The sequence below is a fragment of the Erythrolamprus reginae genome, chromosome 1, assembly GCF_031021105.1.
Source record: "Erythrolamprus reginae isolate rEryReg1 chromosome 1, rEryReg1.hap1, whole genome shotgun sequence".
Taxonomy (NCBI): domain Eukaryota; kingdom Metazoa; phylum Chordata; class Lepidosauria; order Squamata; family Dipsadidae; genus Erythrolamprus; species Erythrolamprus reginae.
The window spans coordinates 152,304,518-152,322,246 of NC_091950.1; the positions used below are offsets into that span (position 1 = coordinate 152,304,518).

Sequence of the window (17,729 nt, forward strand, 5' to 3'; positions counted from 1 at the left end):
TCATGAGTTGTTCGTAAGACGAGGGGTTCGTATCTTGAGGTACCACTGATGAAATGGGTTAGATCTATTAGAAAAGAAATATATTGTGGTGTATCCACCTTCTTCTTTTTATTTATTATCTTGTAAAACTTAATAAACAAAACCTTTAATAAAAAAATGGAATGCACACTTGGGCATTATGTGTAGTATTTCTGTGGTGCTTGGATTTTTTGTGGCTTTTATTTGTTGATTAGGGTGTTGATAGCTGGCTGTTTTGTTTCTGGATCTGGGTATGCACACATCACCCAGCAGCTACCATAGGACAAATCCTCCGCTGCAAAGATCACTTGGAGATGGGAGATACAGTGATACCTTGTCTTACAAACCCCTCGTCATACAAACCTTTCAAGACAGAAACCCGGGGTTTATGATTTTTTTGCCTCTTCTTCCAAACTATTTTCACCTTACAAACCCAAGTCACCACCACTGGGATGCCCCGCCTCCGGACTTCTGTTGCCAGCAAAGCACCCGTTTTTGCGCTGCTAGGATTCCCCTGAGGCTCCCCTCCATGGGAAACACCACCTGCGGACTTCCGTGTTTTTGCGATGCTGCAGGGGAATCCCAGCAGTGCAAAAACGGGTGCTTCGCTGGCAACGCAAGTCCGGAGGTGGGGTTTCCCAGCGAGGAGAGCCTCAGTGAAATCGCTGCATCACAAAAACACGGAAGTCCAGAGGTGGGGTTTCCCATGGAGGGGAGCCTCAGGGGAATCCCAGCAGCGCAAAAATGGGCGCTTCGGCTGACAAAAGGGGTGAGTTTTGGGCTTGCACACATTAATCACTTTTCCACTGATTCCTATGGGAAACATTGTTTCGTCTTACAAACTTTTCACCTTACAAACCTCATCCCGGAACCAATTAAGTTTGTAAGATGAGGTATCACTGTTGTAACGTAATCTACCAGATCCCTTGCATGTAGGACAGATGGGGAGGAAACTAACCACCAGATTGCAAGAACACAAGCCAGCATTCAGATGAAGAGACCCAAACTCATCGGTAGCCTCGTATTGCAATGAACAAGGACATACATTCCATTTCAATCAGCTACTAAAACTGTTGGCCAGGGAAATGATTGAAATTTCGCAGCTTCTAAGATAGCCAGGGAAATGATTGAAGCCTGGAAAATGAACTCCTTGTCAGTCAACAGACGTTCTAATTTACCATCAGCTTTTCAAGTACTTAGGAGCTGAGGACTTGGCACAAGGAAACAATAACCAACAACTTAATACCCCGCCATCAACACATAAAAGACACACACAACTAGGCACCACATAAACACTACACATAGAATAACCCAAAACATACATTCCAGTACAGAGAAGTTCCCTGAGGATGGATTGCTGCACAAGTCTGAAAATCTGAAAGACTAAATCTCTAATCCTGGTGACCAACTCAGATTGGATGCTACAAAACAACATCAATGTCTATTTAATTCTAAAGTTTTCAGATTTTGGGGGGGTTTTGTCTAAGTAATAGAAATTGCATATACAAATATCTGCTGGACAACCAACTTCAGTGTTCAAAAAAGATACTGTCGCCTTGTTCAGAGCCCAGCGGCGTCAAGTTTTGTATGTCTTCCAACAAATCAAAATCCGGCAGCATCAAGTGTCTATGCACAGTGATATGCTGGTACTGGTCTCCACTTGCAAGGCTATTGGCAGTCCTCTCGGTGCCAAATAAAACCAAAGAAACTTCATCTTTATTCTCAGCAAATACCTACAGATGGTTGAAAAATGAAAGGCAAATACGAGGGAGCAGGTAAGACTTTACCGTAAAATCCTTCATTTCCCCATTTTATCTGCATAGAATTATATATATAAGCTTTTGTGCTGAACTGACAGTATATTGGGAGGATGGAAAGTAAATATGTTGAAACAATTTTTAAAATCTAAATACAGTGTTCCCTCAATTTCTGCGGGGGATGCGTTCCGAAACCGCCCGCAAAAGTCGAATTTCCGCGAAGTAGAGATACGGAAGTAAATACACCATTTTTGGCTATGGACAGTATCACAAGCCTTCCCTTAACACTTTAAACCCCTAAGTTACCATTTCCCATTCCATTAACAACCATTTATTCACCATTATTACTAGTACTCACCATTGAATTAGACACTTAGTGATCCTGATATTTATAAACATAATTATTTATTAACAATAATTATTTTTTTTGTTATTTATTTGCAAAAATTATTAGTTTGGCGATGACATATGGTGGGAAAAACTGTGGTATAGGGAAAAAACCCGCGAAGTTTTTTTTAATTAATATTTTTTGAAAAACCGTGGTATAGGCTATTCGCGAAGTTCAAACCCGCGAAAATCGAGGGAACACTGTAATGCATTTTTTAAAAATCTGCTCTCATTGGGAAGAAGTGTATTTAAAAAACAACACTCATCAGCTTCTGGATTGCAAAACAACATATTGCCTTCTTCCTTCTATATCACAAGACTAATTAAATAAATAATGTGTTAAGATGTGAAAGAAGGCTTATATAGTTTTATGTATGGTATGCTTGTGTTGTATGGTTTTTAAATGGTGGGTTTTTAGATGCTTTCTTTTAAACATTAGATTTGTTACATTGTCACATTGTTATTATTATTGTTGTGAGCCGCCCCGAGTCTGCGGAGAGGGGCGGCATACAAATCTAATAAATTATTATTATTATTATTATTATTGTTGTTGTTGTTGTTGTTATTACTACTAGTAGTAGTATTAGTATTATCTTCTTTAGTTTTAGCTTCATTTACTGTGTATTTCTGCTTTAGGTAACTCTGGGGAATGAAATACAAATGCTACAGTAGAAGAAATGTTCATGAAGTACATGCACCTCCCTCCCAAGTGGCTGAAAAAATGTCAATTTCCCACCAGTATTTCACTTCATTAACCCAGAAGAGGCTTGAAGCTAGGTTTGACCCAGGACTTTCAAGTACTGGACCATAACATACATCCGGTTGTATTGTGCCACATCTCCCCAATCAACATGTTTTCAGCTAAGCACTGCAAAAAATGTGCAAGAGCTTCATGCAAAAAATGTGCAAGAGCTTCATGCAAGAAATGTGCAAGACAGCTTTTTCTCCAATTTGTCTTCCATCCTCTAAGGTGGAATGCTGATGCTGAGGTTTTTCCCAACATCGTGGCATCCATGGCAATAAGAGTTCCTTGACTCTCTAGAACAGGGGTGTCAAGCTCACGTCGTCATGGTGGCGTCATGTGACGCATCAGTACTTCCCTCCCCCTTCACTACACCAGGTGGGGGCGTGGCCTTCACGCAAGGCATTCCGGCCTGAGGGTCGGGAATTTGACAGCCCCGCTCAAGAACAACTGATTGATGGCTTCCCGAAGTGGGAGCACATAGCAAAATTACATCAGAAGCCCTCTATTACAGAAACAAACATTTAAACAGACTTGAAGGTTATAAGCATTTGCAGTGATTTCTTGCTTATTAATTTATATGATTATTGGCGTCCTTCTTTTACCTGTCGCTGCACAAACATGGTCATCACCTTCTTGGCTTGTTCAAAAGGAGACTCTTCTCCAGGAGCAGAATTGCTCATTGAAAAACCAACATCCATGCATAGCACCACAGCCGTCTTTGGGGGTGGGGGGGAGAAAAGGCACAAACATAGATGGGATAAGATTAATGGCTGGTAGATGACATAATGCAAGCAATCTACTCTTAGTCCTTGTTTAATGACCACAATTGGGACTGGTTATTCGGTAGATACCTGAAGCAGTCGTGACTGCTTATGACCTTACTTCAGCTTTCCTTTGCCTTACTTTCCTTTCCTTGCAAAGGTCATAATGCAGGCACTGCACACCAAGATAACTAGACACAAGAACAGTTTTTTCCGAACGCCATCACTCTACTAAACAAATAATTCCCTCAACACTGTCAGACTTTCTACTAAATCTGCACTTCTATTCTACTAGTTTTTCTCATCATTCCTATCACCCATTTCCTCCCATGTTGACTGTATGACTGTAACTTGTTGCTTATATCCTAAGATTTTTATTAATACAGTAGTACCTCTAGATACGAGCTGCTCTACATGCGAGTATTTCCAGATACGAGCTAGAAGGGGAGAGACATTTCTGTTCTACTCCTGAGCTGAAATTCGGGATACGAGCCGAGTGTCCACTAGGTGGCGCAAGAATCCTTGCTTTTGGTTAGAATCCTTGCTTTTGATTATCTCGGAGGGGAAAAAAGTTATTTGTTCCAGAATACAAGTTGCCTCGAGATACAAGCTCCCTTATGGAACCAATTATGCTCGTATTTAGGGGTACTACTGTATTGCTTCTTCATTGCTTATTTGACCCCTATGACAATCATTAAGTGTTGTACCACATGATTCTTGACAAATGTATATTTTATTTTATGTACGCTGAGAGCATATGCACCAAGACAAATTCCTTGTGTGTCCAATCACACTTGGCCAATAAATAATTCTATTCTATTTGTTAGAAATTTATTTTTCCATTACCATCATAACTGTGAACAGTTGCCGTATGCGGGAATCGCTAAACATAGTGAAGGTTCAAATAAACTAATTTATTGCTAACAAGTCTATGCTCTTCTCAACTAATGGTTAGCATCTGCTTGGAATTAGATAAAGTCCAATAAAATTCAAGGGGTCGGGAAGGGGTTGGACTTAGTCTACTTGTGAATATGTAGGGATTCTTGGCTGATCCTTCTTTTAACTCTGCCCCCAGGTTCTGCCACTGGTTATCCTATAATACAATCCCATTGTAAAGAAAGGTACAGTCCTACAAGCAATCTCCTGAAGGTAAACACTGCACCTGTGAGATGCACGTCTGAGAAAACATTAACCTAATTGTTCCACCAAACTATATAACAGTTTCAAAATGTTTATCTGTATCAGAAAAAGGATCACAGAAAAATAAACTAAAAGATTTTTAAAAGAGGATTAAAAAAATCTATTCATTTATCTTTGCAGAAAAAAATTTATTGCCATCAAAATAAAAATGCTGTTTAATATGAAACAGCAAAAGAAAGCATGGAATATTTCATGCAGCATAGAAATCTAATTAACAATAGATAGATAGATAGATAGATAGATAGATAGATAGATAGATAGATAGATAGATAGATAGATAGATAGATAGATAGATAGATTTGATTATTTAATCTTTGACTATCTCACAAAGGTGTTGGATGAAGATGGTGCCGTGGATATTGCCTATCTGGACTTCAGTAAAACCTTTGACACGGTTCCACATAAAGAGCTGATAGATAAATTAGTGAAGATTGGACTTTTAAAAAAAAATATGATAGGGTTTTATATGTTTTTTAATATTAGATTTGTTCCACTATAATATTGTTTTTATTATTGTTGTGAACCTCCCCGAGTCTTCGGAGAGGGGTGGCATACAAATCTAATAAATTATTATTATTATTATTATTATTATTATTATTAATAATAATAATAATTATTATTATTATTATTATTATTATTATTATTATTAATCCCTGGATAGTTCAGTGGATTTGCAGCTGGCTGGAGTGTAGATATCAGAGGGTTGTTGTCAATGGTGAGTATTCTGAGTAGAGCCTGGTTACAAGTGGTGTGCCACAAGGTTCTGTTCCGGGTCCTATTCTTTTTAATATCTTTGTGAGTGATGTAGGGGAAGGTTTGGTAAGGAAGGTTTGCCTATTTGCCGATGACTCTAAAGTGTGCAATAGGGTTGATATTCCTGGAGGCGTCTTGGAGGGATTAATATGGCAAATGATTTAGCTTTACTAGATAAGTGGTCAAAGCAATGGAAACTGCAGTTTAATGTTTCCAAATGTAAAATAATGCACTTGGGGAAAAGGAATCCTCAATCTGAGTATTGTATTGGCAGTTCTGTGTTACAAAAACCTCAGAAGAGAAGGATTTAGGAGTAGTGATTTCTGACAGTTTCAAAATGGGTGAACAGTGCAGTCAGGCGGTAGGAAAAGCAAGTAGAATGCTTGGCTGCATAGCTAGAGGTCTAACAAGCAGGAAGAGGGAGATTGTGATCCCGCTGTATAGAGCACTGGTGAGACCACATTTGGAATACAGTACTGTGTTCAGTTCAGGAGACTTCACCTACAAAAAAGATATTGATAAAATTGAACGGGTCCAGAGACGGGCTACAAAATCTGAGGTTAGCTGGGGGAAAGATTAGAAGTAATGTGAAAAAATATTATTTTACTGAAAGAGTAGTAGATGCTTGGAACAAACTTCCAGCAGACGTGGTTGGTAAATCTTTCCCCCAGGCTTATTATAATTTATGTTTGGTATGTATGTGCTGTTTGGTTTTTAATTATGATAGGGTTTTTAGTTTTTTAATATTAGATTTGTGCCATTATAATATTGTTTTTATCGTTGTTGTGAGCCGCCCCGAGTCTTCGGAGAGGGGCGGCATACAAATCTAATAAATTATTATTATTATTATTAATTATTATTAAATCCACAGTAACTGAATTTAAACATGCCTGGGATAAACATATATCCATCCTAAGATAAAATACAGGAAATAGTATAAGGGCAGTCTAGATGGACCATGAGGTCTTTTTCTGCCGTCAGTCTTCTATGTCTGTCTCTCTGTCTGTCTGTCCAATAAATAAATAAATTTCATAGAAAGAAAAAAACCCTTCTCTTTATCTCTTCCCCACCCCCCAATTTAGGATGACCTTATCCCAATGCAAATTTTGTAATGTTGCTCCCACATGGAATTATTTACTAGAAACAGAATCAGAAATGAAATGAAATATGCTGTATATATGAAGATAAAAGGCCTGTGGAAGTCAGATAATGCTGCATTTGCAAAACATTCCACCTTTCTTCTCTTTCATAAATGTGAATAATGTTATCTTTTAAAAACATACTATCTTTACTTGTTAAAGAAATCGCTACTCAAAATACATAAATTCTTGTGAATGCTTTTTGCTCAAATTTAAATGTACTACTTACAATACATTATACCTGTGTTATTTATTAAAACCTGTTGACTAAACAGTAAGTTATAGGAGGTCCTTGACTTACAACAGTTCATTTAGTGACCATCTGAAGTTGCAAGGAACTAAAAAAAGTGATTAATGACCATTTTTCACAGTTATGATCTTTGTAGCATCTCCATGGTCGTGTAATTAACATTTGGATGCTTAACAACCGACTCACAATTATGACGGTTGCAGTGTCCATGAGTCATATGACCCCCTTTTGTGACCTTCTGACAAGCAAAGTCAGTGGGGAAACCAGATTCATTGTTACTAATTTAACAACTGCACTTAACAAAACTGGCAAAAAAAGTCATAAAATGGGACAAAACTCATTCAATAAATTTCTCTCTTAACAACATACATTTTGGGCTCAATTGTGGTTGTAAGTTGAGGACTACCTATATTTGGGGTACTAATAGTGAACCTCTAAAATAAAAGAGAGTACTAGCATTACACATTCTAGTTCAAATCTCACTTCCTCTTCTATGGAAAAGGATAGCTCATGGATATGGATAGCTAAACCTACTCTGTTTATCCCAGTTGCTGTTTTGGCTCAATTAGTGTGTGACTTTCACAGCAGAGGAGTTAAAACACAAATTAAACAAATTAAAATCCCTGTACAGTAAAACTAGTCTCATCAGTGATGGGATTTAAAAGCAGTTTCCTCCAAATAAATAATGAAGCTGCTGTTCAAAACTGGTTTCTAGCCAGAAAGATTCTCCAAAATGGATGCACCAATATGCTGGAATATTACAAGGCCCCTTGAGTTGACTGCTACTCCACATCCTAAAATTAATTTCATGCTTGAACCTAATCAGGTTTTGGTACTGAAACTGCGGTGCCAGAAGAAAGAACAAAATACACCATGGCTAATTATATAGGACATCCCAACCTTCTTTTAAAAAATACCCACTCCACTCAACCTCCCTCCAAACTGACAGGGTAATTGGAATTACCTAAATAGTTCTTGCTCCCAATGTAGTCCGATTCTGATAAAAAATGAAGGATTGGTCCTTTATGTCTTTAACCTTAAGTATTAAAGACCATTTTAACATAACCTCTTTTAGTGGGTAAAATCTTTATCAGAAGAATCAAAAAGGCACAAAAGCAGATACTTTCAAGTTTTGCTTTTAGTTCTGCATTAGGCTAATTTGTCCCAAAGGCCGTCTTTCTGGACCCCTTTAGATGACTCTCCCAGCTCCAATCTAGTCATTTCAGTCCTATCCTTTCAATTCCAGGTTTTCTTACTTTTCCTAGGAGCTGGTCACCTATCCCATGCTGCCTACATCTGTGTGTTTGTGCACGTACATGCACCTTCAAATCAGCATTGACTCCTAGGATCCCTCCAGTTTTCTTGATAAGGTTTGCAAAAGTGGTTTGCTCCTGTCTGCTTCCTAGGGCTGAAGGACAGTGACTGACACATGGGTTACCCAGATCAAGGGTGAAATGCTTCCAGTTCGCTTGTGCCGGTCAGTCGTTGGAGAGCCGGTCGCGAAGGTCGTGAGGCTTCGCACTCTCTTCACGACTGGCTCTCCAATGACTGACAGGCACAAGCGACCCAGATTTGTTTATTTATTATTTATTTATTATTTGGACTTATATGTTTATTTATTATTTATTTATTAATTGGACTTATATGCTGCCCTTCTCCGTGGACTTGGGGCAGCTTACAACATTTTGATAAAAAAGGTACAATATATAAAACATTTCTAAGCCAATTAATAGAATAGCTAATTTAAAAATTATCTTAAAATATATAAATATTTGATAAGTTTTAAGACCGTTGGTTGGATTTTAAAATATAATATGATTAGTTGGTGTAGAAATTTAGGTAGAGAAATAGATATAGACACTTGGGAAAAGGTCTGGACATATAATTGGAAAATAACTAAACCAGTCTCCTTTAAAGAAAATCAAATTAAGATGTTTTATAGATGGCACTTGCCACCTAATAGACTTTCAAAAATGTTTCCAAATACATCACCCAATTTCTGGAATTGTAAAAAAGAAATTGGTTCTTTTTATCATTTATGGTGGACTTGCCCTTAAGCAAAGAATTATTGGAATAAAGTGGAAAGATGGTTAAGGGAAATTACACAACAAGAAATTAGGAAAACTCCAGAATTCTTCTTACTAGGCATCACAAACAACAAATATAAAAAAGAAATATATTATTTAATAACTCATATTTTAGTAGCAGCTAGGATTGTCTTTGCGCAAAGATGGAAAGAAATGGAAATACCTAAAGAAGAAGAGGTATTTAGGAAAATCATAGAATGTGCAGAATTAGATATGATGACGAGGCGGTTGAATAATCAAGAAGAATCAGAATTTTACAAAATTTGGCAGATGGTTTATATTTGGTGGAATAAAAAAAATACCTAATGATTTAAAAATAAACAGTTAAAGAGTTAAATTTACTAGAATGGATTATAATATGATAGACTTTAGTTATGAATGTCTATATTTCTCTGAAATGATCTAATCTATAATAGTTTTTCCTTTTTGTATCAAGAAGACTTCTATTTTGAGTGGTTGCTTGGGGATGAGCAGGCCAGGATTACGGCATAGGTGGCCAGATTCTGCGCAGCAGCAGTGGGGATTCGTCGCAAATGTGTGCCTTCATGGCGAGATATGTACATCTCTTGTATAGTTGTTGGTATGTCTCAGTATAGCTAGGCTATGAGACCTTTGACATACACTGAGCAGAGAATTTTAACAGAGTGTGGATGTGTGGTAAAGCCAAAGAAAAAGACACAGACTTAGTTATGCTTAATAAGTACTATTTACATATATACAAAATAGAAACAATCCATAACAAGCACTAAGCAAATACACTCCCCCCTCAAGGCAAAGCAAAAGCGAATGAGTGTCAAAGCATCATTGAGGGAAGGAGTACTGGCACCCTCTTATGGCGAACCAGCCCAAAATATTTAAAGTGATAGCACAAGAGATTACAATAGGTAGTTTACAATGGCAAACCCTAACAACCATGTACCTTGTACTAACAATAGTTACAATGGGTCAATCTTGGTTGCTCAGCCAAAAGTCCCGTTTCCTGTTCTTTTTCCTTTTAATTATTATTAATATTATATTGATGGTCTTTGACCGTAAATAAAATTTATATATATATATATATATTGAGCAGAGCAATTGTAGCTCCTTTTTATGTTTTGTATGGTTTTTTATGTTTGTTTGTAATGTTTGTTTCTTTTAATTTGAAAACAATAAACATATTTTTTTAAAAAAATAAAAATTATCTTAAAATCTAAACATTTAAAATCAAACAGATGATTTTGTGCCCGAGATGGAACTAGAATTCAGTCTAGTGGTTTTTAGCCTACTGCTAAAGCATCACACCACTCTGCTTCTCAGTGGTTTCCAGCTTTCCTTTCTGGGGCCAAGAGAAACTGGCTCATGGATACCAACTGGCTCTGGTGCTTAAGAAAGGACTAGAACTAACTAGAATACGGCAATCTGCAAATGCTTTGGGGCAATGGCAGGCAGCAGCCGGTGCGCCCAGGTGCGCGGCTCTGGTAGGAAAATCCGGAAGGCCTGCACAGCTACACACACCCAACACACCTCTGCATAACACACAGAAGCCAAATCTCATGCGAGGACTCACGCAAGAATGAGATTTTGGCTATTTTTGTCAATTTTTTGCTTTTGCGCATGCACGGAAGCAAAAATACCGCCGAAAATAGCCAAAATCTCAACTCTCACGCACGTGTCCTTTCTCGATATTTGACTTGCTGCGCATGTGCAGAAGCCAAATCTTGCGCCGACAGGTGTACATGCGCCCGTCACGACTCCAAGGGAGATCCAGTAGGAAGTAAGAAGAGCGCCCCTTCACTGCTTTGGGTGTGTGTGTGTGTGTGTGTGTTGTGTGTATGTGTGTAGATATTTTTGATTCAGAGTTGAGTCCCGATGTCTGTCTGGACTAGTCCCTGAGGTTTTCTTGACAAGAATCCAGAAGTGGATCGCCCCTGCCTCCTTCCTGGAGCTGAAAGAGAGGGAGCAGCCCAAGATCACCCAGCTGCTTTCTGCCTGTGGTGGGTCTAAAATTCAGCCTCCCATGGCCTGATGCCATAACCATTATTTACTATTAATCGAACTTATATGTCGCCCAACTTGCAAAGGACTCTGGGCGGCTTCCAACAAAAAAAAACTTTAAAAAAAAATACTTAATTAAAACCCTAATAAAAACCATACATATCTTTCAATATTACTCATGGCTGGATCTGGACAGTATCACATTCGATCAACGGCCTCAGGCCTGCCGGAAGAGCCAGGTCTTAAGAGCTTTGCGGAAGGCCATTATGCCAAACTGGCCCTCACATCTATTATATTTAACAATGTGAAATGACAGCGCCAGTATTGTTTGTTTGGCCAGTATTGGCCTTCAATCCTCTGAAGTCCTTCTCAAAAATCCTAAAATGTCATAAAGGGGCCTTTTGAAACTGACAGATGGAAACTTTTGTCAATGCAGATTTTAGAAACATAGAAACATAGAAGATTGACGGCAGAAAAAGACTTTATGGTCCATCTAGTCTTCCCTTAAACTGTATTTTATCTTAGGATGGATATACTGTATGTTTATCCCAGACATATTTAAATTCAGTCACTGTGGATTTACAAATCACGTCTGCTGGAAGTTTGTGCCAAGCATCTACTACTCTAATCTACTCTAATCTACTCTATTCTGATCTAAAATCTATTATTTTATTATCTATTATTCTTAAATTAATTTTATGTACAGATTTATTAATGAGTCAGTCTGACTTCCGAGCAACGGCCAAGGGACCCTCATCTGTCTTTTAATAGCAGAAACTGCAGCGTAAATTATATCTCATTTGCTGGGGGATCCACCTCCGGTTTAATAGATTCGCTCCCGCTCACTTGATTTCCTGCGACCTCTTACATCAACTTCCCTACGTAATAGCGGGATCCACTTACACCCGTTTTACTTCTAGTAAGTTTCGAAAGCTCCCATTCACAAAACAAAACGCTGTGGCGGGAGTGGGGTGGGCATAGGATGGACAAGTCCCATAGCTAAGCGGCGTCGTCGTCAATACGGTGATGGTTATAAAAAGTAATCAATCCGGATCGAGAAGGACGGTGATCAGTTGATCCAGAGTTCTGCATGCTAAGAGATTCCCTTCGTGCTACCCGGCTGCTACTGCAGCCGCCGCCGCCTATGGCGGGAAAAGGCAGGCATTTATAAACATCCTGACCGCCAATCTTCCGGGTCTAAATCCGGTTTCTCACGTTACCTTTGCCCGCGACATCCTATAGAAAGTTCTCACGGTCTTCCGCCACAATCCCGGCGCGCTTTTTCCTTGTCGCCTTGCTTTACGGCAGCGAAACTTGTCCCGCCTTCCTCCGGACTGAGAATAAAGGCAACAGCGACGCTCGATGGCCGCGCCTCGATTAAGAGAAGCCGGAGCAGCTAAGTGAAAGAAAGTTGCCGGAGATCGCAGGGCGAATAGCAGCAGAGATTGTCCATCGATTTCAGGTCACTGTTGTCCCAAAGGCTGCTTTTTCCAAAAGGCGATTGGACTTTTTTCGGGGATCCCCCCCCCCTTTGAGAACGTTTCGCTTCTGTTAGAACTGAAGAAGTTTCTTTGATAAGAAGCGAAACGTTTTCAAAGAAAACACCAAGAAAATCCAGTTGCCTTTTGGGGAACAAAAGCACCTTTGAATAGAATAGAATAGAATTTTTATTGACCAAGTGTGATTGGACACAAGGAATTTGTCTTGGTGCACATGCTCTCAACGTACATAAAAGAAAAAGATGCATCTGTCAAGAATCATGTGGTACAACACTTAATGATTGTCATAGGGAACAGCAATGGTGGGTGGATCTCTCAAAATAAAAGCCAACCCTGGACTGATACTGTCCTGACATATAGTTAAATAACCATATCAATTTAATAAACGCCAGAAACTGCTTCATCAGAAGACCTATGTATAGTAAGAATCACTACAGGACTCCCCCCAACATCTTAATACATAGGCTACAGCCTTGGATTTCTTAATGGACTTTCTTAATGGACTTATTTTTCTTGACCAGTGAAGGTTGGGTAGGTACAATTCCTTGCAGTTCTGAGATGCAACTGGGCCAGCGTACAGGAAAGTTTTGACTTACAACTATTTGCTTGGCAATCATTCAAAATTACAACTGCACTGAAATTAGTAATTTATAACCTGTTGTCGCATGTGCCACCATTGTAACATCCCCGTGGTCATGTGACCAAAATTTAGGCACTTGGCAACCAGCATATATTTAATTGAAGTGTCCCATGATTGCCATGCACAACCTTCTCAACTGGCTTTCCACAAACGAAGTCAATAAGGGGGAGTTAGATTCACTTAATCAATGCCAGATTCATTTAACAATTGCAGCAATTTCCTTAATAGGCTTGGTGTTGTGGTTGGCTCTGGCCCAGTTCCTGCCCCAGGGGATGGGGAGGTGGATGCAGGGGAAAATTCAACATGTCACAGGCCTATGTTATTGCCGACAGAATCAGTTCAGAGTTTAGTTTCCTCGGACGAAGAAGAAGGTGGGAGTGACTCGGCAGAGGAGGGCTTGGCACACAGCCCAGGCAGTCAATCTCCCTTATCTTCCGTTGATTCAGATTATGACGTTTTGGATCCACGCAAGCGCAGAATTATGCGTAGAAGAGACCAAGTAAGAACATATTACAGGAAATAAGGGAGGCCACCTGTGTTTGGGTGGGGCTCCAATTATTAGGGCTGCTGCTATAAATAGCAGCATGTGGGTTTGGCCGTTGTGGAAGAATATCTGATCGGAGTTCATCAGGAATCTTGTGTTGCTGGACTTTGTTGCTTTTTCACGCCTTTGAAACCAAAGCAGAGCAGTGTGTGTGTGTGTGTCTCACTTCGTTGGAAGAAGGGGTGTGAAGTTTCTTCACAGCTGCTAGCTAAGTACTTAATGACTGCTTAAGGGAAATTGTACAGACTACCCGGTTGTTTTGGGAAGAGTGCTCTTTGCAATACAAAAAGGGTGCTTTGTTTATTTTGAATTTTGTGATAAAGAACATTGTTTTGAATATTCAAACGTGTGTGTGTCTGAAATTTGTACCCTTGAATTTTTTGGAGGCTCCTATCAGAGAGCCCGGCAGAATACATGGCAAGACAGATCATAAACTCCAGGTGCAAGTCACTTAGCAAACACCTTGCTTGGCTACAAACATTCTGCTCCCAATTGCGATTGTTAAAGTGATGTTGAAATTTAGCACCCACCCCTCTTAGAAGAATGAAATATTTTGAGAAATATTAAAAAGGCAGAATATTATATCTCCCTAAAGGAGAAACATGCTCTTAGAAAGCAACCTTTGTTAATAGCCCCAGCAGGACTGAGCCAGCCTATTTACAAGACATTAGACCTTCTGCTCCATGGCATAGTTCCCTCTAAGCTGAGCAGTGAGCAATGGCTCACTTAAAAATCATCATCAACTCAGAGTTTTTCAAACCTGCCCAGAAGCCGAGAGGGAAAGAGTGAGAGGGAAAGAGGGCCGCCCAGTCCTGAAGGGACTGCCGCTCAGACACTATACTTTTCCACCCACCCCCCAAAAAAATTAGAGGGAACACTGCTCCATGGTGATGGGATTATGACATGACCCTCCAGAACATAGCATTATCTAGCACAGTGGTTCTCAATCTGGGAGTTGAGACCCTTTTGGGGGTCGAATGACTGTTTCACAGGGGTCATCTAAGACTATAGGAAAAGGCAAATTTCCCATGGTGTTAGGAACTAAAGCTTCTATTCTGGCACCTTGGAACATATTTTTACAATCCGACCAATCAGGCGCTTACAGTGAAAGTGTCCCTCCGACCTTCCTGCCAATCAGTTTAAAGCTCTGTTGGGAGAATTGGTGCTAGACTTATGATTTGGGGTCACCACCACATGAGGAACAGTATTGTAAAGTTTGAGAACCACTGCTAACAGCAGGGTTCACTGTACAGTGATCCCTCGATTAGCGCGTGGGTTACGTTCCAAGACCTCCCGCGCTAATCGATTTCCGCGTTATAGTGGTGCGGAAGTAAAAAACACCATCTGCGCATGCGCACCATTTTTTTCATGGCCGCACATGCGCAGATGGTGGAGTTTGCGTGTGGGCGGCGGGGAAGACCAAGGGAAGGTTCCTTCGGCCGCCCAACAGCTGATCTGCTCTGCAGTGCGGAAGCAGCGAGGAGCCGAAGATGGGGTTTCCCCGTTGCCCAGGCAAAGGGGAAACCCCATCTTCGGCTCCTCGCTGCTGCCGCGCTGTGGAGCGGATCAGGTGTTGGGCGGCTGAAGGAACCTTCCCTTGGTCTTCCCGCCGCCCAGGCAAAGGGGAAACCCCAAGATCGCTTGCCGCTTGCCGCTTGCCGTATTGCAGCTTGGAGCCTTGCTTCGCCTCCTTCGCTGCAATACGGCAAGCGGCAAGCGATCTTGGGGTTTCCCCTTTGCCTGGGCGGCGCTGGGGCCATGCGGAGCCGCTCATCTAGGGGGGCGTGGACCGGCAAGGTGCCCTGCGCTCTCTCTCTTTCTCTCCCTGTTACCGGTGTGGTATAAGAGAGAAAGGAGGGCGACTTGCCAGTCCACGCCCCCCTGGATGAGCGGCCCCGCATGGCCCCAGCGCCGGACTCCGCCGTTGCCTCCGCCCTTGTTCGGCTCTGCAGCTGAGAGGCCACGTCCACCCCCTCCTCGGTGTCCCCGGCACCCAGCGTCCCCACGCCGCCTCCACCTCCCGGTAATGCGCCCGACCTCTGCCTCTCTCTTTCTCTCTCATATACCATGCCGGCAACAGGGAGAGAAAGAGAGAGAGAACTAGCGCGGACTTATTTTTTAATTAATATTTTTTGAAAAACCGCGTTGCAGCGTTTCGCGCTAATCGAGACCGTGCTAATCGAGGGATCACTGTATTGCAAAATCATCTGGGGACATTACACCAGCCCAAGGTTCAACCAAACTTGATTCAGACAAATATGACTCCATACAGGAGACTGGCTACAGCCAATAGAATACATTTCTTGCACTGGAACAGAAAGCTCAAGGGCAAAGCCCAAGAGAGGGTATAAATACCTCTCTCCTCCATGTGTTCAGCTGTCCAGGACCTCAAATCCATATGTTCCTGTCCATCAATAAACCATCTTTCCAACCAGCCTCCATGTTTCCAGTCTCTTTTCACTTGGAAGTGAACCAGCTGCATATTTCTTCCAACAGTGAGGACTACTTATAAAGTTAAATATAAGACATAGACCAAAAGGTGAACAAACTTCTGGCTTAGTACTGTACAGGGGTCCTTGGTGCTCTCTGAACTTGCTTATTTTCTGGCAGATGTTTCATTACCCAAGCTAAGTAACACCATAAGTGCCAGTGTTTGGGTAATGAAACATCTACAAGAAAACAAGGAAGCATAGAGAGCACCAAGGAACTCTCAGGTCAACCCTGAGATACAAATATTCTCCTTTATTAGTACTGTACAGTGATTCCCCCGGGTATTGCGCTCCCGATGATAGCGAAACGGCTATATGGCGATTTTTGAACCCGGAAGTAAAAACACCATCTGCGCATGTGCGCCCTTTTTTTCTATGGGCACGCATGCGTAGATGGCGCCGGGCAGATCAGCTGCTGGGCGGCTTCCCTGGGTCTTCCCCCGTTCGCCGCTCACCCGCCCTTCGCCCGGCCACCCGCCGTTCGCCCACCCTTCGCCCGGCTCGCCCGCCGTTTGCCGCTCGCCCGCCCTTCGCCCGGCCACCCGCCCTTCGCTCGCTGCTCGCCCGGCCACCCGGGTTCGTTTGGCTTCGGGACATGCCGGCGGCGACATTTTAAAACAGCCACGCGGTTTACCAACTGAGTCCCGAAGTCAAAGGCGAACTTCGGGACTCAGTTGGGAAGCCGCGCGGCTGTTTTAAAACGTCGCCGCCGGCATGTCCCGAAGCCAAACGAACCCGGGTGGCGGGCGAGCAGCGAGCCCGCCCTTCGCCCGGCCACCCGCCGTTCGCTCGCTGCTCGCCTGGCCACCCGGGTTCGTTTGGTTTCGGGACATGCCGGCGGCGACGTTTTAAAACAGCCGTGCGGTTTACCAACTGAGTCCCGAAGTCAAAGGCGAACGTGGGCATGGGCGGTGGGGAAACCCCAATCTTCGGCTCCTCGCTGTTGGGAAGAAAAAACACCATCTGCGCATGCGCAGATGGTGTTTTTACTTCCGCAGCGCTACTTCGCGAAAACCCGCTCGTTGCGGGGGGTCCTGGAACGGAACCCTCGCAATGATCGGGGGATCACTGTACTATATACTTAATTTAGTACTGTATTAGTACTTTATTAGTGCTGTACTTTATTAGTACTGTATTAGTACTTTATTAGTATTGTACCACCATGAAGAATACATGAAAACACCATTTTTAGATTGTACCATTTCTAAACTTATTAAGAAATTTTGCCAAGATGAAGGAATTGTGGGTTTTGAAGGAATCTTGCTCGTTTCCACTGCCAAGTGTGATCTCCATTTAAACAAGACCTGATTTTTTCCATACACAGGTCTGAAGCAAGAGCACACACCGTTAAACTTTAAAATGAAAAACAATAATCTGCTTGCTGTATCCAAAGAAAGAGGGCTTCATTTCAAGAATTGCAGCTGCGGCCTGAATCTGTATGAATGGATTCTGTGTGACGTTAAATAACCCACTTCCTCCATGTTGA

The 17,729-nt window shown here is 41.6% G+C and overlaps 1 protein-coding gene across 1 annotated transcript in view; it reads right to left on the bottom strand.

Annotated features, from left to right (window-relative positions):
• The window catches only part of XRCC5 (X-ray repair cross complementing 5), a 99,421-nt gene extending 87,021 nt beyond the window's left edge, over positions 1–12,400 (bottom strand). Inside the window, exons 1-3 of the mRNA XM_070729829.1 lie at positions 12,292–12,400; positions 3,510–3,623; positions 1,568–1,751 (exon numbers count right to left, since the gene is read on the bottom strand). Coding sequence (XP_070585930.1) covers positions 1,568–1,751; positions 3,510–3,623; positions 12,292–12,306 — 313 coding nt within the window. The 5' untranslated portion in view covers positions 12,307–12,400. The remainder of the gene's footprint in view (positions 1–1,567; positions 1,752–3,509; positions 3,624–12,291) is intronic.
• Between the last annotated feature and the right edge of the window lie 5,329 nt (positions 12,401–17,729).